This window comes from Dermacentor albipictus, chromosome 8 (genome assembly GCF_038994185.2).
Source record: "Dermacentor albipictus isolate Rhodes 1998 colony chromosome 8, USDA_Dalb.pri_finalv2, whole genome shotgun sequence".
Classification (NCBI taxonomy): domain Eukaryota; kingdom Metazoa; phylum Arthropoda; class Arachnida; order Ixodida; family Ixodidae; genus Dermacentor; species Dermacentor albipictus.
In genome coordinates, this window is record NC_091828.1 from 78,912,923 (window position 1) to 78,937,522 (window position 24,600).

The 24,600-nt window shown below is 46.5% G+C and overlaps 1 protein-coding gene and 1 long non-coding RNA gene across 4 annotated transcripts in view; one reads left to right on the forward strand and one right to left on the reverse strand.

The window, feature by feature from the left end:
* Positions 1-3,801: 3,801 nt before the first annotated feature.
* LOC135898613 (uncharacterized) overlaps positions 3,802-24,600 on the forward strand; it is a 94,693-nt gene continuing 73,894 nt past the window's right edge. Inside the window, exons 1-3 of one of the 2 annotated variants that reach the window (XR_011507972.1) lie at positions 3,802-4,037; positions 4,167-4,271; positions 11,802-11,977. This is a non-coding gene — a long non-coding RNA (uncharacterized lncRNA). The remainder of the gene's footprint in view (positions 4,038-4,166; positions 4,272-11,801; positions 11,978-24,600) is intronic. The other variant, XR_011507971.1, reaches the window with a different exon arrangement.
* The window catches only part of LOC135898680 (endothelin-converting enzyme 1-like), a 46,254-nt gene continuing 37,560 nt past the window's right edge, over positions 15,907-24,600 (reverse strand). The window contains exons 7-9 of one of the 2 annotated variants that reach the window (XM_070523637.1): positions 20,760-20,993; positions 19,903-20,178; positions 15,907-16,637 (exon numbers count right to left, since the gene is read on the reverse strand). In XM_070523637.1, the coding sequence (XP_070379738.1) occupies positions 16,482-16,637; positions 19,903-20,178; positions 20,760-20,993 (666 nt within the window). In that variant the 3' untranslated portion in view covers positions 15,907-16,481. The remainder of the gene's footprint in view (positions 16,638-19,902; positions 20,179-20,759; positions 20,994-24,600) is intronic. The other variant, XM_070523638.1, reaches the window with a different exon arrangement.

Here is a 24,600-nt window from a genome sequence, read left to right on the forward strand (position 1 = left end):
TCGTAAGTTTTGCGAGTTCCACTCGGTCACTGTGAGGCTACGTGCCAGGTGTCGAAGCTGCCTTGCAGCGTCAGTCCTTGAAAGCGGAATCAGAACGCTGTGCTCTTCTTGATGAGCTGTGCGAGCAGCGTTATCGGCGGAATCATTGCCACTGATTCCACAGTGGCCAGGTACCCACTGAAAAACGACTTCGTGGCCTTTTTGTTGGACGCCATGGTGTAGTTTCACGACTTCGTATGTCAATTGGTCATGACATCCGTGTCGGAGAACTGACTGCGTGCACTGTAATGCCGGTTTTGAATCACAGAACACAGCCCATTTTCTGGGTCTTTCCGAATCAATGAATTCCAGTGCTCGACGCAGGGCCGTTAGTTCTGCCGCCGTTGAGGTCGTGACATGCGATGTCTTGAACCGCAGTGTCATTCCTCGCGTTGCTATAACCACGGCACCACCAGAACTGCATGACGTAGTCGATCCATCGGTGTAGATGTGCACGTGGTTGCTGTACTTTTCATGCAGAAGAAGTAAGCTCAGCTGTTTTAGAGCAGGGGCCGGTAGATCTGTCTTCTTCTGTAGTCCTGGAATCATTATCTCAACTTGTGGACGGCTCAAACACCACGGAGGAAACGCTGGCGTGGCCGCAGGTGCGTACCCTGAGGTAAACGACGCACGATTTAGGCCAATCGGTGCACTGGACGGTTCTGGAAGACTTGGAACTAGTCAAACCTTCGATCTTCAAATAGGTTGGGATGTGGTCGCTACCCCATGTTTCTAAATCAGAAAACCAGTGCACTCTTCTCGAAAGCGACCGTGACACGAAGGTTATGTCCAAGCAGCTGCCATGCGCTGATCCACGCAGATAAGTAGGGCTACCATCATTTGACAAGCAAAATTCCCGTTCAGAGGCAAAGGACACCAACGTTCTGCCCCTAGAGTTAACTTTGGAGCTTCCCCATAGGTAATGGTGGGCGTTGAAGTCACCAGTGAGCACCCACGGCTCTGGAGTAGATGTCAAAATTCCCCGTAGGCGCTCACAATCTAGACGGCTTGTTGGAGATAAATAGGCTCCAAGAATATTAAACGTGAGCTTTTTCTTCTTCACTGTTAAGCAAACGTATTGATTCGCTTCGTCAGGAGGCACTGGGTGATGTACATAAGTCAAGTCACGGCGTATAAACACAACAACCTTGCTGCACTCTCCGTGGGTAGAGGACATAAAGCACTCATACCCGGACAGTCTGATGGGAGCTGACAGGTGGGGCTCGCAAATCACGATAATGGGGAACCGGTGCGTAAAAACAAACTGTCTAAAGTCGGACATGTGTGACTTAAGCCCTCTGGCGTTCCACTGCAAGACAGATACATGCTTGACTTTCTCTTGAAACGACGGCATCGCTCGGGCCATGGTTTTACCCTAGAGCCGCAAGCACCGGACTCAAGGTGTCCAGCACCTGCAGTGCGCTCTGTGCCCATGGGGTTTTCATGCTGCTCAGTAGAATGCGCATGGCGTCCATAAGTGACTTCAGCACCACTATGAATTGGCGATCCTCAGTCGTCGTCTCATCCGCGGTTCGTGAGGTCATTATGGGCGGCGCACTTTGGTGTAAGTCAGCAAGCAAAAAAAAAATATACGATGGCTCATAGCCCCGTAAGATTCACGGATACTCATTTTACGTGGGTTAGCTGCGATGACACCACACCTTCGGTCGTTGTCGGAGATTTTAATGTGGACGTGTCGGGGCTGGAAAAAGAGTGGTTTACGTGTTTCGTGTTGCGCACATATATCGCTTGAGATGTCACACCGATGCGGCCCACCCGACCACCCAGCGGTGTACGTGTATCGATTTGGCGATATGATTTATCCAAGAATGTGTTTGCATTTGCGACTATGCCGATCAGTGTATATCATAGCGACCACAAAGCCACTGTTACCGATGCAATAAAGTATTTACTACAAGATTTCTTACCGGGATGTTTACACCTCCACTCGTCATTCACCTTTACAGGGCGGAATGAGCTTGAATATTTTGTTGTTGCTCGAAGGCTGCTCCGAGACGTAACACACGAAGGGCGTCGATCTCATGTATACGAAAAAAATGCATTTAATTGGAGTTAGTGGCAGATTCGTTCTTTGGATATTTTCACGTATAACACGTTGTACTAAATTATGTCAATACCACAAAGCCCCTCCCCCTCCCTCCCGCTGAACTCGGGGGAAGAATGACTTCCATCTCCCCGATTCTCCCAGCATTTTTAGTGGCACTCGGACAAATTGATAATAGTAGAAGCTTTCGTTTCCTCATCGGAATAATACGACATAATATCGTAGCGCCGATATTTGATTTGATTTATTGATTTCCATTTACACACACACATGTACAGAGGAGTGGTAAATGGAGGTGGATGAGGGAAAAAAGCCGCACAGACGCGGCTTGAGGTAACCTCACCCCCTTAGGTACAATATGGCTGCATGGGGTTACACATCAAGCGCCATATAAATTACATTTATCTAGTGGCCATAAAACATTGCAATTATATAATATATGAAATAACAGTGAAATGTTTCCACAATAACAATGCCAAACACACTGCGGCATTGAAATAAATAAATGATATACACTTGGTAACAGACAAAAAAAGAGGAACATAACACACATTACTAATCACTAACAAACGTGCTCTGAAGTGAAAGCAATAGAGTTTTAAATTCTGACAGTGATAAATCCTGTAAATTGAAGCCTGCTCTGTCGTATAAATTCAGTAATCTTGGAAGGTTATTACACAGCATTTGACAACCATAGTTAGTTCTAGAGCGCGGAACCTTCCAGACTTCAGGTGTACGAATGGAATAACGGTATGAATTGACGGATAGATTTGCAAGTTCTACAAGTAAAGTATTGTTACGTTTGGTATTAAAGTAATACTCGCGTAATAGTCTGCAGTTATAGATTTTATGGGCTGTCGCAATGTTGTATTTCTTGAACAGGTTTTCAGTATGGGCGGCAAACGGTACATTAGCGATGACACGTATTATTTTCTTCTGCATACGAAATAATTTACTCAAGTTACATTCAGTTGTGGTGCCCCATACAAGATGCCCATAATGTATGTGAGACACGAATAAGGCATTATAAATTAATAATTTTACAGAGACGGGTAAAGTATATTGTCTGTAATTATTATTAGCGCTATATTTTGAACGTATCATGGCCCCCAGAACGTTTACCCCTCTTTAACTGTCGTTCAAGCTTATTGATGGTCTCGCCCATATTACTTGAACAAGCACACAGAGCATAGTTCAACTTAAATATGGAGCTTCCAAGGAGCAACTACGCAAAACACCTCTTGTGTAGCGTTATTAAACGGAGGGGCTGCTAACACAGTTCTATAATAGCTGTGAGAAATGAAAATCCATAACAAGGAAGCCTCTAAAAATAAAGAAAAAAATGTACTGAGATATTCACGTCCTAGCTTTCTTTGAAAAGGAAGCCGGCGCAAACAGCTGACACGCCGGGCTTACGAATATTTCGGCATCGTATGGTGGTAATATAATCTGTTTACGGATCACAATAACTATGAAAAGCAAACAAACAAACAAAGAAACAAAGCGAGAAAAAAACGCGTGTGCAAATAAACAAAACAAACGTAGAACAAACAAAAGAAACAGCAATTCGAAAATTCGAGAAAAATTAAACCATAAAAAAGCGGATTACATCAGGACGATGTCTTGATAACATTCTGGCTGCCACAAACCCCACAATTCTGACTCGTAAAGCGCAAGAGTTAACGTGTCTTTTAACGATCCTCGCCGACTATAGAACGATTTGCAGCACAAGCACACAATTGTTAAGCTCCGGGAATTATAGCTGCAAGGGCGTTCAAGAGAATGGACAATATACGCCGACTTCACTCTTTTTCGAGCACTTGCTGCCTGTCTTTCAAAAACTAATAACCCTCGTCGCCCGGTGCACCATTACGACGACTAAGGATCTACAACATCGTCTCTCTTCTCGTCTTCGTATAGATTCATTGGTGGAGTGAGTATCTTGGAATTCCTGTTTCTGAAGGTTTTCATGTACCGCGTATTAAGTACATATCCTCGTAAAGAACATGCGGTCTCGAAGCCCTTGACGTGGTCACGCTATTTGAGTAAGCCTTACGCGCAGGTCTTGCTTTGCCCGAAACAGCAACTATGGAGAAGAAATTCGCCGCTCGCTCGTCCTGGCACTGATAGCCATCGGTCTTCTGGCAAGCCTTACACCGGAGAACGGGTACGTGTTGACAAAAGTTTTTAGTCAGTTTCGTTCCGTGGCCTTTGTTTTTTTAAAGCGAATTAGGCTTCCTTTGCCTGTTCCTTAGAATTTCCCACTGCTGCTCCTGCTGCTGCTGTTGCGCAAATCGCGTCGGAGGGGGGGGGGGGGGGGGCGAGGAGTTCAGAGCGTGTATATAGATGACAGGTGCGAGTACGTGAGTAAGAGAGGAAAGGGACCGCTAGAAACTCGTTTTCACCCCGCCGCGTCGAATGTGCACAATGCCCTCTGGAGCAGTCTGGGCGTCGCCGCTTAGCCTCTTGACAGCTGTAATTATCCCTGACCACCCTCAAAAGCATTGCAGGAAATCCAGCACTTCTCTTTCTCTTAACGTGCGAGTCCAGAGGGGACGTAGATAGAACTGTAGAGAAGAGGGAGGAGAAGAGGTAGTTGCCATACAAGGGGGAGGGGGGTGAAGGTGACGTGAGAAGGCAAGGAAACCCTACTACTATACGACAATGGTTGCGGGGAAAGTGGATAACCTTAAGTTCGGGGTACGGTACAGTATGTTCCTGCTATGTCTGAAAAGTAAACACGATGCAAATATGTCAAGGGGTCAAATTACGCAGGGCGCGCAGAAGCAGTGTCGCATTAATTAATGCGCACCGCAGGGCCCAGACGACAGTGTGGAAGTGGTCCACCGTAAAACACACATCTTTGTGCCCGCCGCGGTAGCTTAGCGGCTATGGCATTGCTAGAGGAAGTGGAATTGATCCCAATCACGGCAGCCGCCTTTCGACGGGGCGGAAATAGAAAACGCATGTGCACTTAGATTTTCGTGCACGCTAAAGAACATCACGGTGTCAAAATTATTCCGGAGTCCGCCACTACGGCTTGCCACCTAATCCGAGTGGGATTTTGGAACGTAGAGCCCCGTAATCCAATTCAAGTTTAGTACTGCCACAATGCGATGTGGAACGTGAGGAAATTACAACACTCAACCATCTCAGAGGTTATAAAATGTGGCACGCAACAACGCCTCAAGCAATCACCTCTCCCTCTCTGTTCTGTGTACTACGCAGAAAAACAGCAGTGGTGCACGCAAGGTAACGTTTAACATCAACTCACGACTGTCGTGTTAGCCTAAACGTCGAAAAAGTTAAGCTTCAGCCGTTCACATCACGGCTAATTATCGTCATTCAAAGCATCCACAACGGAAAGCTTCGCTTACATCGATTCCCACAGTGCGTGAGATCTGCATAACTTATTTGCATAGTACTTGTGAGCAAGGCGAAGGAACTGCAAAATGGAAACTATTAATTATTTTCATCTACACTAAAGAGGAAAAAAGCGGGATGAAAGAAACTTTCGTGTTCTGCACCCCGGACTATCAACACAGTCCAAACATTCAATGACAGTAATATTACAACTATAGCCTAAAAGTTCTAGCCTAACTACTGTAAAATAAAGTTTATAGGTTTCCTCACAGTCCTCGAAACTGACACAGATGTTTCGTCTAAACGGGAGTGTGGAAGGAAGCAGCGTGTCTGACGTAGGAAAAAGCTGATTGGTAAAGGATGCACGAGAGCACTGGCTCAAAGTTTCTGAACACTCTCGCGTGCCCTGCCTGCAATGATGAACCGTGACCCAATTCTTGGCAACGTTTTTACACACGACACTCATTTACAGCCTAACAAAGTCATAATGAACAAATTAGGCGCATGACATGGTCAGCTGATTTTTGTTTGTTTTAAGCGCTCTCTGTAAAGTGTAAAACAAGAAATGTAAATACATCGACAGCAGTAAAGGCAAACTGTGGACGCAGATGTCGTTCTTTCAGTGTGCGATCATCATGACGGATGCTATTTTCTTTTCTTCCGTAGTCTGGTGAGAACTTTTTCGTGATTATTCTTGGAAAGTTCACTATCTTGTAAACAGCGGTTAGCAAAAGAAATAGCCATTGCGAATCGTCATAGATGCCCTGCTCACGGCACGTGACTGACTAATTTGAATAACCAAAGTGGAATGTTTGCTTTCGCGCGTTCCTTCGGCCACGCGGTTTGGAGCGCGCTCGAAGCCTAGGGTGTCGCAGTAGAACTGCAAGGACACCATTCCTTCTCTAACGTAGTTTATAACTACGTCAGAGATACGTCACTGCACACACAACCTGGGCCACACATGTTGCCGCTTCAGGGACACTCTCACGGTGGACTCGTTGCTAACGGTGTTGCCACGTTGCTTAAAACAATGATCCCGATATGCCGATATAAATATTCGCTAGAGTCCTCAATAGTGTCGCCAATGCGCTAGAAATGTGTTTACAAGAATAGTGTCAAAGTAGGGTACGAAATAAGAATCGTCAAGTAGTGCAATGGCATTTTATAAATCATGTTCCATAACCTTCTTAACGAATACCTATGAAATACCATAGGTTTCACATATGGTTGTTTATGACCACATGATACTCTTTCATGTTGAGGTAATCAAACATGCGTGTATTTATCAGGGAGATATCATCCACCATCACAGCCGAGGCCTTTTCAGATAAGAAAGAGCGCAACCAGATTGATCGACAAATAGCTACTAATCGGTTCTGACGAGGAATATCACTTCTACAATGACTGGAACTCCCAGTCATGCCATGACTCCGATTCACTTTGTCGCATTCACTACGGAGTTTTTGTTTATGTTTTCTTTAAACTATGACACGTGGCAGGCAATTTCTTATGGTATTTACCATCCTCCATTAATATTACCGTAATAATAGGCCGACATCCGAAGTGGCCATGTGCTGTTGCCCCCGAGGTCTCCAACTAAGGAAATACAACTAAGAGTTGGGTTATTTTGTCATGGTTCATAATGATGACAGACGCATGAAAAAGAAAGAAATCATGAATGCATGACGATAGAAAACAAAAGAAAGACACCAAATGGAAAAGGGACTGTCCCTTGTCTTATGCGTTCTTGTTTTTCTGTAGGCCTAATTTTTTGTCGTAATTATTCATCTGCGGCCAGAACCACTACTACGACATCAGGTTGCGTATTTCCCTCTACTTTGTCGCAAACGAGCAAAACAAAAGACGTAATCTTGGCACTTCATTCGAAGTCACGTATCCGCAGGCTTTTTTTTTTTTTCGTAATCGATTTCTTTTCGCTCGCTTGCTGGTTACACAAAAAACTCCGAGATCTCCCATATTTGTGTAATCATGCAAGGGTTGACTGTCAAATGAAATATACAAGTACATTGAGCGAAAAGTAGATTTATAAGAAATGCAGAGAGTCCTGGCCCGAGGCACATTCTTCTAGCCAGCTACTCTACACCAGGGGCGGGGAGAAGAGTCAAGGAACGATGACGTAATAGGGGAAAGGCAAAAACACGTTATCGCACAGGTCTAGTCATGGCCTAGAGCCTAAACGCGTACTTTCTGGAAATAAAGTAAGGCTCGAAGTTAGTGTTTAATAACAAATGTACAGCCTCATAAATAAATGAATGAATAAATAAATAAATAAATAAACAAATAAATAAATCCTATATAAGCAGTTTACGAGAAGATATATACGAAGTATCTATCTTCTTGCTCGCAAGTCGCTTTGCCAACGTTTCGGCAAGGGGACTTGTCTTCAATCCCGCAACTGTTTTCGTTGGCATCATTTGCTTACGTAGCTCACTCGCATAGACGAGTAGGATAGAGCAAGCCGGAGAAAGGCGAAGGTGAGGGAATCGTTAAAGGCATAGCGCGTGAACGGTCGTTACGCATGTAAGGCCAACAGATAATGAAGCCAAGAGCAGTTATTTGTAGTTTTAATTGAAATTTAGAAATGACAAACTCAAGGGAAATGAAAGGGGACCGAAAAACAAGCAACTTGTCGCCGGTGGGAGCCAAACACAACTTAGACATTACGTGCGCGTCACAAAATTTGTGCCTCGGCGGCAGCAGTACCCGCGTCCCCATCCTCGGGTATTTTATATGTGTACGCGAACTAACTCCGGTTGTGTTAGCCTGCGCCACTCATGATCCTGAGGGCGGATGTGGGACGCCCTTGTGACTGACGCATCACGTAATCCGTTTACATTAGGAGCAGACAGCTGACCCATAAACCTTCACATGCCACCTGAAGTAATCAGTCATGTTGAAGTAGAGAACCTCGCCATGAACGAGAAGGGAGACCAATGTTCATTAATCCCGATCATGTGGGCCCAATAGATGACGAAGCAACGGGAAGCATAGCAAGAGTTATTTGTGGCTTTAATCAAAGTGCAGAAATGACCGCCCATTTTCATTTCCCTTTAGCTTATCATTTGGTCACTTCAATGAGAACTACAAATAATTTATGTGCTTAGCTTCATTATCTGTTGGCTTCAAACGGTTGATAATAACTAAAAGAGGGTCCCCTGCTTACTCCTCACTTACTCTCGCTCGTACGCGTAAGAACGCTTTTCTAAAGCGAACAGTTTGCACTACCGGCAGCGATTTTGTAAACGACGCGTGCAGTTGCCGCGGCCAGTACTAACAAGTTGACGTGATCTTGGGCGCTGCAATGGGAAGCTCTTCTAATCGGTTTCCATTCCAATTCTGCAACTAGTCCTCCATGAGAGGTGAAAAATTTTTCGGGCTACCTCCCACTTCGCCCGTCTGTCACGCGATGTCACGTAAATTGCAAGAACTCTCATCCTAATATGATGTGTACACACTGATTAGGCATAAATATATCGAAAAAGAGCAAAAAAAATATTGCTGATTGTACGCCGTTGCCATCAGCCCTCCGCTTTCAGCGAAACTTTTGCGGGCCGCGCCCACTACAACTGTCAGTGATGCGATGGCGCAAAACCGCGAGAACTCGCCCCGTCCAAGTGACGTGCATGCCCTAAAGACACATTAATGTACCGAAGAAAAAAAAATTGTTTTGGAATAGCCTGAGATTGTCTGGTTCCGTAAGAAATATTAGATGAATGCACACCCACTGCTCAGGCACTGGCTACTCGGAGCTACCAGCGAGACTGGATTTCTCAGAGTATAATAAAAATAAAAATTGGGGGCTCAGTGCAACGTTGTCCAGGCCTTTCGGCACGTACAGGATATCTGACAACGATTCTTCGCTGAGGACAAGCTTTAGCGGTATTTTTTAACCTTGCTTTGCATAAGTAGCGATTTTCGGCCAGCCACCGCATGCTAGAAGCAAGGGGAAGCGGACCAATTGCAGACGCCGTCACCACCCTCCCCATTCGGTTGTCGACTTTCACTGCGCTAGGTCGGACCCACCGAAACCCTCTGCACTTGTGGGCGCTCCTCGGCTCTAGTGAGCCATAAAAAAAAAGAAACCTGTCAAGGCAGCCAGCGCTATTGGCTTTCAAAGAAAACAGAAGTGATCTCCTATAAACCATGAGAGCATTTGGTAGGGCTGTTCAAACAACGCTGCAGGCCGCCTTCCGATACTTGCGTTGGCGGTTACGTAAATTTGACGTGCGGAGATTGGAATAATAAATGGATTGCAATAGTTTTCCGTTATAGGGCCCCTTATAGGCTGCTTATTGGGGAGTATAGCGACAGCGCTAGAAAGGCGGGGTAAGATAAGACTCGCTACGCAATTAAAAGGGTTCCAGTAGAAATAAGAAATTCCGACTTGCTGATTCCGAATCCTAACTTTTGGATTGAAGCTTATGCACGTCTTATCAACGCTACAGATTTACTGGCGTGTGCTTAAGCGATCAGTGGCTGACATTGCTTGCGCCTCTCACTACGTTTGCGCTCACTTTAAAAGCAACGACGACACCTTTTGCGGGAAATGAGTGGCTGCTAATCAGAACTTTACAGTTATTTTTTTTTCTTTTGCTGAAATAAAAGATTTCAGTTGAACGATTACTTAATGAAGCATTTCTGCAAGCAGTGCTATTTGGTGCTCATCTAATACATTGCTTGTTTCCTCCCCATTCAACACAGGGGAGCATGCAACTTCGAGTACACGCACATTCTTGTCTTTCGCCCCGGGTCGTAATGGTTAAGTAAGGAATAAATTTTATTAGAATTGAAATAATAATTTCGAAAAATATTTACGCGTCGTTGTGGGACTTAATCCCGATTTCATCACGCTATATTGTGATGCTCTATTCAATCAGACACATGCTCGTTTTATGGCTCGTTGTGATAACCTTTCATTGACGAGCGTTGCCTACGGATAACATGCCACAAAACAATTTGGGTGAGAAAGCGTGACATGGCCCATTGAGCGAAAACGTCGGTGGCGCCTGTAGCAGTGAAACGGCACCCAACTTTCCATTGGCTGCGACACTAGGTCACGAGCGTGCCTCGCGCTCTCGTACCCTCGCTCACGGAAGCCTGTGTTATCCGCGCATTCCTTGTCTGTGCAAGCTCTAACCTGCGCACTAACTACGCCTCGGTGAGGCCAAATCAAAACGTGCCAAGCATCTCAGCGCGTTCGCTTGTCCGCAAGGAGTTCATAACTCGAAGGACCGTTCAGCAGCGTTCAGTTGGATATTAATGCTTTCGTATTTACAACTCAAAACAAACGCTTACGTGTACTCGGACTTTCTTCCTGAGTGTCGGTATCGAGTACGAAGTTCCTGGCTAAATGTATTCGGCCAACACTAAATGATAGACAGTAAGCGTGATGTGTTGGTTTAGATTGGGAACACAGGAAATGTATTTCACGCAACTCGCTTTCTTTTTCGAGCACGCTCGGAGGAGACAGACCGATGCAAGATCTCTGGCTGAGGTGGTCTGACACATGTGATGTAAAGAAAATGAAATCTGCACATATGGTTCACGTATTATGAGAGCTGTCTGTACAATGGCGTAGCTAGGTCGTCTGGCACCCGGGGCCCTTAGCTCTTCTGTCATACCCCCACCTTCGGGTGTAGTCGGGGAAGGCGAGGATATCGACAATTTTCGGGTGCCTTCAGACGCATAAGACACCCCCCCCCCCCTCCTGGCCCCGTGCACCCGGGGCCCACGGCCCCCCGGCCCCCCCTGTTGCTACGCCACTGGTTGAGTGTCATCAGCCAAACATCGCACCATTCTTGTACCCGTCTTCACTCGTCTGTTATTGTGGAACGGTAAAAGCCTATTTATTTATTGAGCTGAAATAAAACGCTAGCTTCGCTGCAGCTATTTACTGTCAAATTTCACTTCAATTGGCATTGGACTTTCATGGATTCAGTGAAATAAACTGTACCGTGGACTTTTGAAGAGTGAAATGCTCAGACTTCATACACTTTGTCCACGTCTGTTGCACACCTCATTGCTTCCGCCTATGAAAGGACTCCTCAAGAGCAGCAGATGCTCAGGAGGTATCAAGTACGACGTCATTTTGAAAACGTCGCATGACGACTTCGATTGCTTCTGTGATTGGCTAGCGGACTAACCCCGGGCGGTTCGTGTGCCTTGGTTGCCAACTTTTTTTAATTTGTGTCCTACTATAGTAAGCTGGGGTTAGCGTTTACTACACCAAATATTGTGTACTTTGGTTCCTGTCAACTAGGCAAGCTATGGGTCAATGATTACTGCAATATACAAGTTCTCCTCACTGTCTCAGAGGATGTGACGATCTCCTGGCCGCTCCCTCACCTTCATCGTGGGTGGAAGTGCTGCTTAGCTCCAACCCGGACCTGCAACTCCGAGCCGTGGAGCGAGCCGAAGAGGTCGCCGTCACGCATTGCCTGGTGGTCATCTGGCCTTCCTGACGGGCCCATGAATTTGCTTCCCACTCAGGTGAATAACGTTGTGTCTCTCTCTCTATGTATAGACAGGCTCATTGAAGAGTCAGTAAGGTTTCGCTGCTAGGGTACCGACAGTGGGACACTTTATTTATACACTTTACACTTTATTCTCAATTTATGTATAGGCCCTGTAGAAGTTTCTGTTAGCATTTAGTTGCATAATGCTTCATTTTGAATATTTGCCTTCACCCCCTTTTGGTATTTTGTTAGATGCACTTTTCAATCAACGCAGTGTGGTTAATCCCACCTGTGGGTACGAGCCATGTTTTGAGGCAAAACTCTAACAAAAAGGCACATCGATTTTACTCCATTTTAGGAGTAACTGACCCCTGACAAGCAGTTTCCACCCTTCGGGGTGTAACTTGTCCCACAAGAATAATTGTTTGCCCGCATTTTCTTTCTTTGACGTTGCGAGCCCAGTACTTACAAGTCACGAACGGCATGTGCATTATCAGCGTGACATAGCATTCTTGACAGGAAAGTAGCGGGCGCAGCGTTTTCAATATAGGAAAGGTAAGCGAGGCAGCTGACGATTATTGTTGTGCGACAAATGTACACCCCAAAGGGTGCAACTATTTTGAGAATGCTTGCGGCTTCTCCTTCAAGGACTACCAGTGGCCCTTTTTCAATGGTCTTTAAGGGAATAGCGGACATACTATGCTCATCAAATAAGCAAATAACAACGTGAGCTATTTATATGCTGCTAAAATAATTTTTGAGCTGAGAAAACAAGAAAATAAAAGCGCTCCAAGGCAGGACTCGAACTCGAGTTTCCCAGCGGCCCGGTGTTGATGAGAGACAATACTGAGACCATGGTAAACATTTCAGCCCAGGTGAGGCATGAGGCAAGAGACACGGCATTTTGTATATGCTTTGCAGGAAAAGTCTAACGTTGCATGCTTGCACTTGCAAACATATATGCGACTACAAAACGAAAGCCCCCCATTATTTTTAAAACGAACTTAAGAATAGTGACTGGCCGAGCTTTTTGGTACGAACACATACTTTAGGAAACAGCGCAAGTAACGGGACAAAGAAAAGGGGGCACACGACACAGCCGCTGACTTCCAACAAGAATGTTTATTGCGCGGTCGCGGAATATGTAGGCAGAGAAGCAAGAATGAAAACATAAATGGCGTGATAAACGTGAGTAGAATGACTTGAGCTTGCAGGTGGGCGGAATTTGCAGATCCGTGGTTTTCTTAGTTTAATAACTGGATGGATGGCTAACTAACGCATGAAGGAGCGCGTTGGATGATGGCAAATGCCTCGATAATTTCACGCGTGCGCTTGTCAGCGTGCTTTTGGATGACGGTGACCTTTCTAAAACAAGGGATGCATTTGCAAGACCTGCAATGCAGGGCAAGATTGCTGCTGTATTTTTGTTTTATGTTAGCGTGTTCCCTGAGGCGATCATTAAGGCAGCGTCCCGTCTCGGTCGACGAATCTGCATAAGGAGTTCAACTCGCCTGGGCCTGAAAACACAACCGAAACACCCAACCTTCAGGCGGCCTTCTTCAGTCTACACTATGGGACATCCCGTGCAAATCGGGGATGACAGCCATTTTTGAAGTATTGATCTCGGTATTGCGTGGCATCCTCCATCGGTGCATTTCCGCTAACATGTCTGCTGCTAGCTGTACACGGAGTACGCTCCGAAAACCAGCCCGCAAAAGCAGCTGACCCTGGCCTTCAAAGGCCACTTCAATCTCGTGCACGCACGATCTTTGCAGTGCATTACGGAAGGCGGCTTTTGCGATTCCCCTCTTCACTAACCTAGGGTGAGCCAACGAAAAAGGCAAGATGCTTTTTGCTGAGCGGGATGCATACCGCCAGCATACATGTTCTTTCCTGAAAGAAAGATAGAACGTCCATAAAACGCAGGGTGTTGTCCTCCGGTAGCTCCTTTGTGAGGCTGATACTCTTCATAGCATCTACAAAAATGTAGATACGGACGCTGTCACACGGATGCTGATTGCCTATCCCGTCTCCCTTCGCCTCACACTAAAGCTGAGGATGATGACTTCGATGACTACCTAGTTTCCATCTCTTCTGACTTTCCAGACTTGCGTACCTTCGAGAGCGAGGAACGTTGCGACCTTACCTTGAAATCCCTACGGGCAGCTGCACGTGAGCCGGCAGGAACAACACCGTTTACTTTTCGTAATGGTTTGCTGTACAAAAAAAAATTACTCGGCTGATGGTCCCCCATTGTTTCTAGGTGTGCCCGAAAACCTGCGCCCTGCTGTCCTTCGTCCCATGCATGACGATATCACGTCCGGGCACCTTGGCTTTGCACGCACACTACACCTACTTAGAGATTTTTCTGGCCCAAGCTCTGGAAAACAACGAAACAGTATGTCGCCAGATGTACTGTTTGCCAGCACCACAAGCAAACGACGACGACCCCAGCAGGCTATTTACAACCAGTTAGGCCACCGACGTTACCCTTTGAAAAAGTCGGCAACGACTTGCTAGGCCCGCTCCCAAATACGTCAGCTGGCTACCGCTGGATTATAGTATGCGTAGATTATCTTACTCACTACACGGAAACGGCGGCACTTCCATCTGCCACTGCAGCAGATGTCTCTTCATTTTTGTTGCATCCTGTCATACTCCGTCACGACGCTCCCCGTGTTGTAATCAGTGACCGTGGACGGCAATTCACCGCCGACGTCGTTGAAGAACTTTTACGGCTTTGTGGTTCTGCATATTGTCATTCCAATCCTTACCACCCGCAAAGCAGTGGCCTCACGGAGCGGACGAATCAAACTCTTACCAATATGTTATCAATGTATGTCACTGCTGACCACAAGAATTGGGACGCCGTCTTACCTTTTGTAACGTACGCGTACAATAGTGCCAAGCACGAAGTTACTGGATATGCGCCGTTCTTCTTGCTGTACGCACGCGCTCCCCAGACCTTTCTGGACACTGTTCTACCTTTATCGTGCCAAGAAGATCCTTTCATCGCCCAAACTCTGTGTCGTGCTGAGGAAGCACGTCGACTGGCGCATCTTAGGACGTTGTCCTCACAAGGCAACAGCAAGATTCGCTATGATGCGCGGTATATCTCCGTCAGCTTTTACTCCCGGTGATTATGTGTGGTTGTGGACACCTGTTCGCAAAAAGGGATTGTACCCCAAGTTTCTCGCCACTTAAACTGGACCATTCGTTATACTCAGCCACTTGAATGATGTGAACTATGGCGTCGCCAAAGTGCGGCAAGTAATCGCCGTTCACGGGCGACGCAAGTTGTTCACGTGGCCAATGCCATCACAGGTCCCTTTAACTCGCTCAGCGAGCTTCGTCTGCCCCCGGGGAAAATGTCGCAGTCGCAGCACTGCGCGGCTGAGGCAGAGAAAGAAGAAGTAGAGTGCGCGCGTAATTTCGTGGTACTCTGCGCCGGCTGGGCCTAATACCTTGAGAGTACTGCATTAAACAAATAAATAAATAAATAAATAAATAAATAAATGCGTTCTAAGAACAACTGCAGTCGGGGCAACTCCATTTCAGGGAGTAAATTATTGTCTCATATATTTAAATCTATTTTCGGGAATTCTTTTTCACTACGCACGCCGTGCAATAAGCTCACTCTGCTTGTGCTCGGAGTGAATATGCTAAACACTAAAAAAATTACACCCTTTGGGGCTTACCTTGAACCCAAACAACAATCTTTACCTTTGTGCGTGCGTCTCCTTTCTTTAACACTCTGCGCTCGGTACTTTTTTGTAATAAAAACAACAACGACATTTCAAGCTAATACGCGCATACCTTTCGCGACCGGACTGCAGCTGGCGCTCAGGAAAGGTGCGCACAAAAAAAAAATCATGAGCCGTACCACTCTGTGAAGGTGGATGACCAGCGAAGCTGTGTAGCAAATGACAAAGAGGTGACGCGGAATTTCGAACAAAGGTATGAACATGTTTATGTCTTGATCGGTAGTCGTCGGCACGAAAGGCACGCACATACATTTATTTTTATACTTTCGCGTTCATTCGTGTTACACATTCATTACATACATTCGTGTTTTCATTTCGCGATATACTGAAGCAAGGAATCTGAGACCGAAATCACCGTACCGATAGGCATGTGGGCCAGTGCCGTCAGCGCCTTCGCACAGGGAGGGGCAGTATGGAAACGCTTGCATGATGGGTACCATCAGAGTCAGCTGTGGAAATTACAGTGGCACAGCTCGGCTTGCCATTTAACACTCCGGTACTGCAGTCTTTCGGAGCTTCTGTGCTTGGGCACTCACGCAGGAATGTGTGCATCGCCATAAAAAAAATTCATAATTGAATCAAACCGTTTTCATTGTTGACCGTATTATTCATTTTATTCCTCCTTTATTGCCTCATATATATTACATATACTTTTTTATCGAATGACTGTTTACTAAATTGTTTTGAACTTTCCTCGCTTTTATTCATGAAAATTATAGATTTTTATATGTATTACCTTAGCACTATGCACTCTTGCCCAATCTCCGTACGTGGTTATGCGCCAAACGCGTGAAGATCATCATCACCATCATCAAAAGAATCTGAGACCAAAATCACCGCACTGACTGGCAGTGGGCCAGTACCGCCAGCGCCTTCGCAAACGGAAGGACAGTGTGGGAACGCTGGCACGATGAGCACAGTCGGAGCCAGCTGTGGAAGACGACGAAAAACACGTGAGCAGTGGCACGAGCCATTGCTGATGATTATAGTTTTTGCTCACACACATGAAAATTTCACGGAACCCTAGCCGTAAACAGCTTCCCTGTAAAAGTTCGGCAGCATATTACACTTCTGTAACACGTTAAGGCTAAAGCCTGTTCACCTGGTAATGCAATAAGTTTATACGATCGGAGGGTCAGTCTTCTTGCAAGACATATAGCAAGCCACAGTGTGAAGTACACGTGTGGCGCTTTAGGTCGACCCCCTCAACGACACATGCGAGCACTTAAAGCACTGCCTAAAGATGCAGCATGCTTGTCGCCAGTAAGCGTTACAATTGCGTAACACAAACCGGACACAATTACGCTGCATCCTCTTAGCAGAGGAGAGCGGCACGCCTTGCTCCCGCCACTTCGCACGTCGCGCCTCGTTTGTCGCCTGGCGAGCATCCTCGACCGTAACGTACTCCCGAGGCCTACCGCGCAATCCGTTATGCCGCGGGCCAGCGCCCTCCATCGCCGTCTCTCTCGCTTCGCAGTCGACTGTCGCCACAACCGCCGCCGCCGCCGCTGCGTGACGTCAGCAACGGAACACCTGTCTGCGCGCGCCGCTCGTTCCACCCTCCATCGCCCATCGTCGCTCGCTCGGAGAAGGTCACGTGGTCTTTTTTTTTTGTACTGCTCGAGTAGACGCTGTGTTTTTTTTTTCAAGGCCATCGCGCAACCAGCCATTCCGAAATGCTTTTGTGGGATAAGCCCAGGGCCGATTTTAATGAAATTCCTGGCGTTTGACTGAAAAATTAAATTCTAGTGACTGTTAGAAGTGGAATTTCGATTTATGGCCTTATTTTTTTACAAGAATCTTTATATAATTTTGTGTTTAAAAACATGGAAGCCCTAAGTTTACAAATTTGTCCCTCTGCGTCAGAAACAGACATCGCCGTTCTGTAAATAGCATCCACCAGAACATCCAAGGCGGGCAAATTTGATACAATAATTTGTCTGTTTACAAAGGTTTTGCGAAAATACTACTCGCATATTATTGGTGTACTTGAGAAAAATGTATAATAGATACATTTTTTTCGCTTTAGATGTGCTATTAGACGCAATTTACAGAATTGTGATATCGTTTTGCATTGCTGAGTTACGGAGTCGTGAACTTTATAGTTCCGTTTCCTGAGAATTTGCGATGTTTCATATTTAAAAAAAAACGAACGGCCTAAATAAGAAATCCGCTTCCATCAGTCAATAGATTTTGACTTTTTCTTTTAAATGTAATGAATCCCGTCAAATTCGTTGCAGTGGCTGTTGAGAAAAGCTATTTCTCCTTTCCTATGTATTTATACAGGAGCCCCCGAGCTAAATCTTTTGTAGTCTGGGAACAAGGTAAGCATCAAAGTTTGCAAACTCTTCTTACAGCGTACAATAAGTTGCGTTAAGTGGAGTTAAATAAGACTCAAAGCAAGCAGTTACTCTTGAAGAAAGAAAGAAACGTTTCCAGTACTCGCTTTGTTCTCGGGGTTTATACAAGACGATTGCAGCACTGGAAAAGCGCGCGCAAACGTTGACAAGTTTTCCTTCGTCCGTATCCTATCCGTGCAGTTTCTCGAAAATTTTCTAGACGGAGTTCTGGCGTTAGTGTCTACGGGAGCTGCCAGTGTGGTTGTTCAGCCATCGTGGGAATTATATTGAGAGTATGCATTGATTTGCTTAAACCTCGCCCTTCCGACTTTGAGACTTCGCATGTTGATTGTTCACAGTTTATATCACACTATAAGTTCAAGAACTCGCAATGATTATGCAAGCACGCAGAGACTTAATGCCTTCCGGCGTTTCGAAAAATAATTTTCGGCGATTTAGACACATAAGCCCAATAAACGAAGCCACAATTATGAAGACTTACGACACGATTCGGCCTATCAAGGTAGATTATCTAAGAGGCGGGCATTAATTAATGTCCATGTAGCTAAATAAAATATTTACTAAAGCTAAGCAGTAGTGGAACCATGCCTGCTTAGCCCAAAGATAAGACTAGTGCTACTCTTGAAAGATCCGTTCCAAAATTCTAAAAAAAAAACGCATTGGCCTTACAGTTAAGCTCATTTCAAACTGCTTGACCTACGCATGAACATCGGCTTGATAAAAAACAGATAAATTAGTTGCGGCTAGGGCCGCACTTGCCTGCTTCCCACTGACGTCGGCGTACAATCGTTATCGCGCTCACATACGACTGTTTCCAGTATGACTGCATGAACATGATAGCGATTACAGATAAAATAATTGATAAAAAATGTTCTAATGCGTTATTTCGCGTTGCCATTGCAGGATTGGGCATTCCGACCAGTAAGCCTTCAGTTGCCCAGCTGAATAGGTGCTATAAAAACTGGCTGTCGGTCTCTTTAACGGGCCGGATATTAGGGAAGTGGTGCTAGTTTTACGATTTCTGATAAGCAAACATGGCTTCACTGCTGCTCAACTTTAATTTTGTAATTGGATCATGTGCCCCAACATTAACAATTAAGAAAAGGAAGGTAACACATTCTTAAACTTATCCACCTGTACATAGCAATTATTCGGGCAGGCAACGCTGCCCTAAAAGTAATCCACTTGAACAGACCTAAATCCGCTGTGTTTCATTGGCTATTCCAAAGTTTCGATCTACGATATACACTAAACTGAATATTTAACGACGATGACGCGTACATGGAAGAACCAGGTACTAACGCACACGCTTTTCCTCACGTCCTTAAGTAACAGCTTATTAATTGAAGCACGTTCCGTACGGAGATTGAGGCAAAAAAGCAAATGCGCAAGCAAAAATTATAAATGAATCAGGAAAAAAGTTGAGCTGCATGGAACGCAACATCTTTCGTACGTTGAAATCTTGATCAAGAACTGCGCTTGTCCCTATGTGCCTTCTTTTGTCGCAACTTTTAATCGCGCTACCGTACTCCCCTTGAAGATACATTACCCACAAGCCCACATTGCAACCCCCGTGAGCTCAGGCGAAGTATTAAAAAAAAAGAGCGCAAAATTGTACTCATATCGCACGTTATTTGCAATTCATAAAACTCTGATGCAAAACACTATGGGCATACAAACGAATGGTGCCTCTCGAAGGAACTCGGCAACCACTGTTCCATATTTGGCGAGATATATCACGCCTGCTCAAAGAAGGAGCACTTGTCGGCGCGGTTCATGGGCGCATCGGGTTTACAGGAGAACGCGCGGCTAAACGCAGCCATGTTGCTCAGCACCTTGGGACACAGTTCACAACGGCCGCACAGGCTGCGGCAGAGAGTCACGAAGAAGAGCATGTCCGGCGTCAGCGAGATGTCCTTGCTCACGGCGTAGCGTCTTGGCTCGGCCGCTCGGTGTTCCTGAAAGGCCCGGTACGCGACCTGGGCGGCGGCCACGTCCATGAGCACGGAGGATCTGCCGCCAGCGCACGAGATCTTCTTCTGCAGCTCTTCGCGCGTGGCTCTCGACATCCAGCTCCTCACGGTTCTGTTGGAGTCCAGGAACGCGCCCTTCTGCGATGTTGATGTTTTGTGGAGCGTGTAAGCAAGCGTGGCCTCCGAGATGGAACAGCGCTCGTGATCTCGGGGGTTGTAAGTGTGTGCGCAGAGGGAGTGCGCTCAGGACATTGCCAAGGTCTAATTGGCACACGGCGTTGCCACGGCCTCTCTGACTGGCTCAAAGTACCATCGTTGCAGAATTCGATTTTAGGCGGAATCTATACAATAGCACCCTCTGAGACCGCGTGAGAAAATACGGTGCTCAAGTTACGCCCTCCCCGTGGCGGCATCCTCAGAACATAACGAAATGAATCGCGAAGGCATTAGCTTTCATATATACTGGGTCTATTCTATCATCCGTCCCTGACAGTCCCTGACTGCCCATACAAGGCGGTGCTTTCAACCAATGAGCGTCGCGCAGTCCTGGACGGCATACGAGACGGCCAATCGAAATGGCCCGCTGAAATGCCGGAACCGGATTGAAGGGGCCAGAAATACGTTATGGCGCCCCACGAGCGTGTGCGCACACACGACCTTCACACGATTACGCGCACCCGCGGGGTCTCGGCCAAGCGCGGCGGAGGAGGAAAACCCACCTGCGGGTCAAAGCCCCTGACCAGCTGCCTGGCGACGGCCCAGCCGAAGGCCGCGTAGTTGACCGAAGTGGGCGCGTCCGTGTAGAACATGGGCGGCGCCGCCACGGCCAGGTGCAGGTACACCGAGTTCCACCAGTAGTCGTACTCCACCGGGAACGAGTACTCGCCGTGCCGGTGCAGCAGCGAGTCGTTGAGGGGCCAGCCGGGGAACGTGCGACGGTGCAGGTCGGCAGCCTGCGCAGTCATCGCCGCTGGTGCAAAGGCTGTGCACGCATAAGGTTTGCTCGATTCCGAAAAAAAAGGTGCACGGCGCGACAAACGAAAAGGTGCAGGGCGTGGTGCCAGTTATGGTGTGCCGGGCAGCGCCCACTCGCTGCAAGGTTCAAGGGTGCACTGCACCGCGGCGGCACCTTGCCTTGCACACCGTTCAATCGTGCACTGGGGTGCAGGGCGCACCGCTGCACCTCGGGGAACCGAAGGCCTAAGTGCAGCGCACCGTGAATAGGTGCAGAAGGTGCAGAGAAACTTGGCTGAATCGAACAGACCTATACTGCATACTGAGCGTGTCCTGTTTTTTTCGTTGCTTAGTAGCTTAGACAAGAACGGCATGCTCGTCGAGAAGAAAAAAATTTAAATTATGCGGTTTTACGTGCCAAAACCACTTTCTGATTATGAGGCTCGCCGTAGTGGAGAACTCCGGAAATTTTGACCACCTGGGGTCCTTTAACGTGGACCTAAATCTAAGTACACGGGTGTTTTCGCATTTCGCCCCCATCGGAATGCGGCCGCCGTGGCCGGGATTCGATCCCGCGACCTCGCGCTCAGCAGCCCAGCACCATAGCCACTGAGCAACCACGGCGGGTTCGGTTACGAATAGTGCACGTTGTTGGGCGAGACGGTCGTTCATCGTTGTAAGCAAGGTGAGGGCCCGCCCTTGTTCTCTTCTCGTCCACGTTTGTATTGCGTAGCACCTTGCTTTACGCACGTTACCATCCTGGGTACACGCAATAGTCGTCGCACTGGAAAAGCCCAACGTCTCTACGACCAAAACAAAGGCCGGACAAGTGTACAGCTCGATGAAGTACATGCTCACCGCCTTTTTTGGCTGTTGTGACATTGTGCGTCAGCAATTTATGCCCAACGGCCAGATGCTGCTGCAGTTGCTGTACGGCGATAAGGCACCCAGCAACTGAGCACTCCGCATACGCGAGCATCTCGCCCGAAGGAACAATGTTTCTCCTCAACGCTCACCCAAATCGCCCGATTTAGCTCCCGCTAATTTCACTCTCTTTACCAAAATTTAAATACGTGTGCTTATGAAAATCCAGCTAAAGTTGCAGTTTTGACCCAATCGCTGAAATGAAGCACGAATGACGGAAGGTCTTCGAACACTTCTGGAAAGGAGACTTCTAGGACATGTTCGAAAGGATGTAAAAAAGTGCTCCGAGCGCCGTATTGCTCTGCAAAGGGACCATTTCGACCGTGGCAGTGTATGAGAGCACACTGATAAAATCCTTGTTTCCAAAACAGAGTCAGTGTCGAAACTTTTTGATACCACCTGTTATGCGATCAAAACATTTCATTACAAGATGCGTGGATCATGTTGAGCGTGTACAAACAGGGGCCGTACATTGTAAGACTATTACATTTCGATTTTATTCCAATCTCCTGACGTCAGGTGTACTTAATCGCCGACGCAAGCATCGCGTTGTGACCCGCAGCTTGTTTGAAAAGCCCAATCAAGCGCTCCCCTCGTTTATGGGAGATCGCTTTTGTTTGCCCTCAAAGCGGACAGCATTGCCTACATTCACGGGTGTTTCTTATATAACTGGCCGAAAAGAGGGGAGGAGCACGTAAAATGGGAAAGGGATGCAGTGGGGCCGGGCTAGCGCAGTTAAAGGGACGCTAGAGAGAAAAATGATTTTTTCTGCATCAGTTAATTAGCTCTATATGAAACCAAAACCACCACTCTTACCACGATAAAACGCTTGGTAAACAAGAAAAAGAGCAAGAACGAAAGACGGGTGGTGACGCCGCCTTGAAGTTCCGCACCTGGTCGCCTTGACGCCATGGATTTTGGTGGCATCTTCTAGGGCCTACTTAATTATATGGCGGTACAGATTTACTACATTGCGTTCTAAAGGAACCAACTATTAAACATGGCAAGTTTCGAGAACCGTTACACAACAAACGCGGAGTAAACGCGAAAACATACTTTGGAATCCCTGACGTGCTGGCGTCGGGGTTTTGGCGCGAAATTCGAATACTCATACTTCGACCTTCATTTTCTCATCTTATAATCAAACTATTATTTTGAAATGACTGTCTGCAGGGTTCTCAAACAATGCTTTATTAGTATCAACTGATTTATTATTTCGCTTTAGTGTACCTTTAAAGTAGTAACCGGGTGAGGACAGTGGCGCCGGAATCTGCGATTGCTCCGCTTGTCCTTCCTGAGCTTGCGGTGGCTGGTCGAAAAGCACGGAGGCGTGCAACTGGGAGTCAAATATACCACAAGAATACCACGTGCTGAAAGGGCTCGACAGCGTTATATTGCCGCGGAATTTTTTTCTTATCGGGGAAGGAATTCGTTCTCGCCGGCAGCTCCGAGAGGCCAGTGCCAGAGTAACCTGAGACCAGTCATCGTCTTTTCCTTTCGGAACGGAGCAGTCCTCGGCAATTAAAAAAAAGAATTGAGCTTTGTTCGGCATATGAATGAATCTTTAGTGCCTATGCGTCACCGTAACGTGGTTAAGTTTTTTTTTTTTGCGGTTTTGTGACGTCGCGCGACAGATGGGGGAAGTGAGCGCAGCCTGAGAAACTTGGCCAATAGTGGAGGACTAAGGACGAAAAACGCATATAATCGGAATGAATTGTTATTATTTCGTTCGCCCTAATCATGCGTTATCTTGTGTACGTGTCACAGCAGACGGAGTTTTTTTTTCGCAGTTTTCGGTGACGCGAGTCACACACCTGAAGGGGGCATGGTCCGGGAATTTTCGGCCAATCGTCAAGGGCTAATGGCAGAAATTAAATAGAAGCAGAATGGAATAACTTTATGTTAGCGCACCCTAGTATACATCATGGAGGAATACACCTCACACTAAATAAATACTTTGAACACAGCAATTAATGAAATTTGGAAACATGTCGAATTGTTACTTCGTACAAAATTTTACTGCAACAACGGTACGCGGCTCACACAAGGCTCCAGATCCATCACGTCGTCTGAAACTAACGACAGTGTTCTAGTTCCCAAGCGAGCGGAAGTGTTTTTGTGAAACTTTTACGTTACAAGTCAACGTTACCACATGTCTAGCCAATGCATGCACCTCCCCTATGAAAATGGCCATTGCCTTTATGTTTCCTTTATGTTTCCTTCTTGTGTCCTATGTGACCTTTATGTTTCCTTGTCCTTTGTGTGACCTCCAGGATGTGAACTTTGTGTGTACTACGTGTTTACTCATCCTAACGTATACCTCGAGGAAGTTACCTTTATTATGCCTCTAGGATGTGTCCTTTATGTTTACGGCAGGATGTTAACTGGATGTGCACTATGTGTTACCTGAGTGTACACTTGAGTGCACATGTAGGTAACATAGAGTGCACATAACAGCTGTCTTTACATATAATATAGGCAGATCTATCTGTACTGTGTGACAGGCATTGATACACTCAGCAGAGTCATTGTAAGTACTAAATCTTGACTTATGCTTTCATTTGGTCCAAGAAAACAACCCTTATTATAATTCTTGTAGGATGTGTCCTTTGTGTTTACGGCAGGATGTTACCTAGGTGTGCACTTCAGTACACACGTAGGTAACATAGAGCATATAGTGGG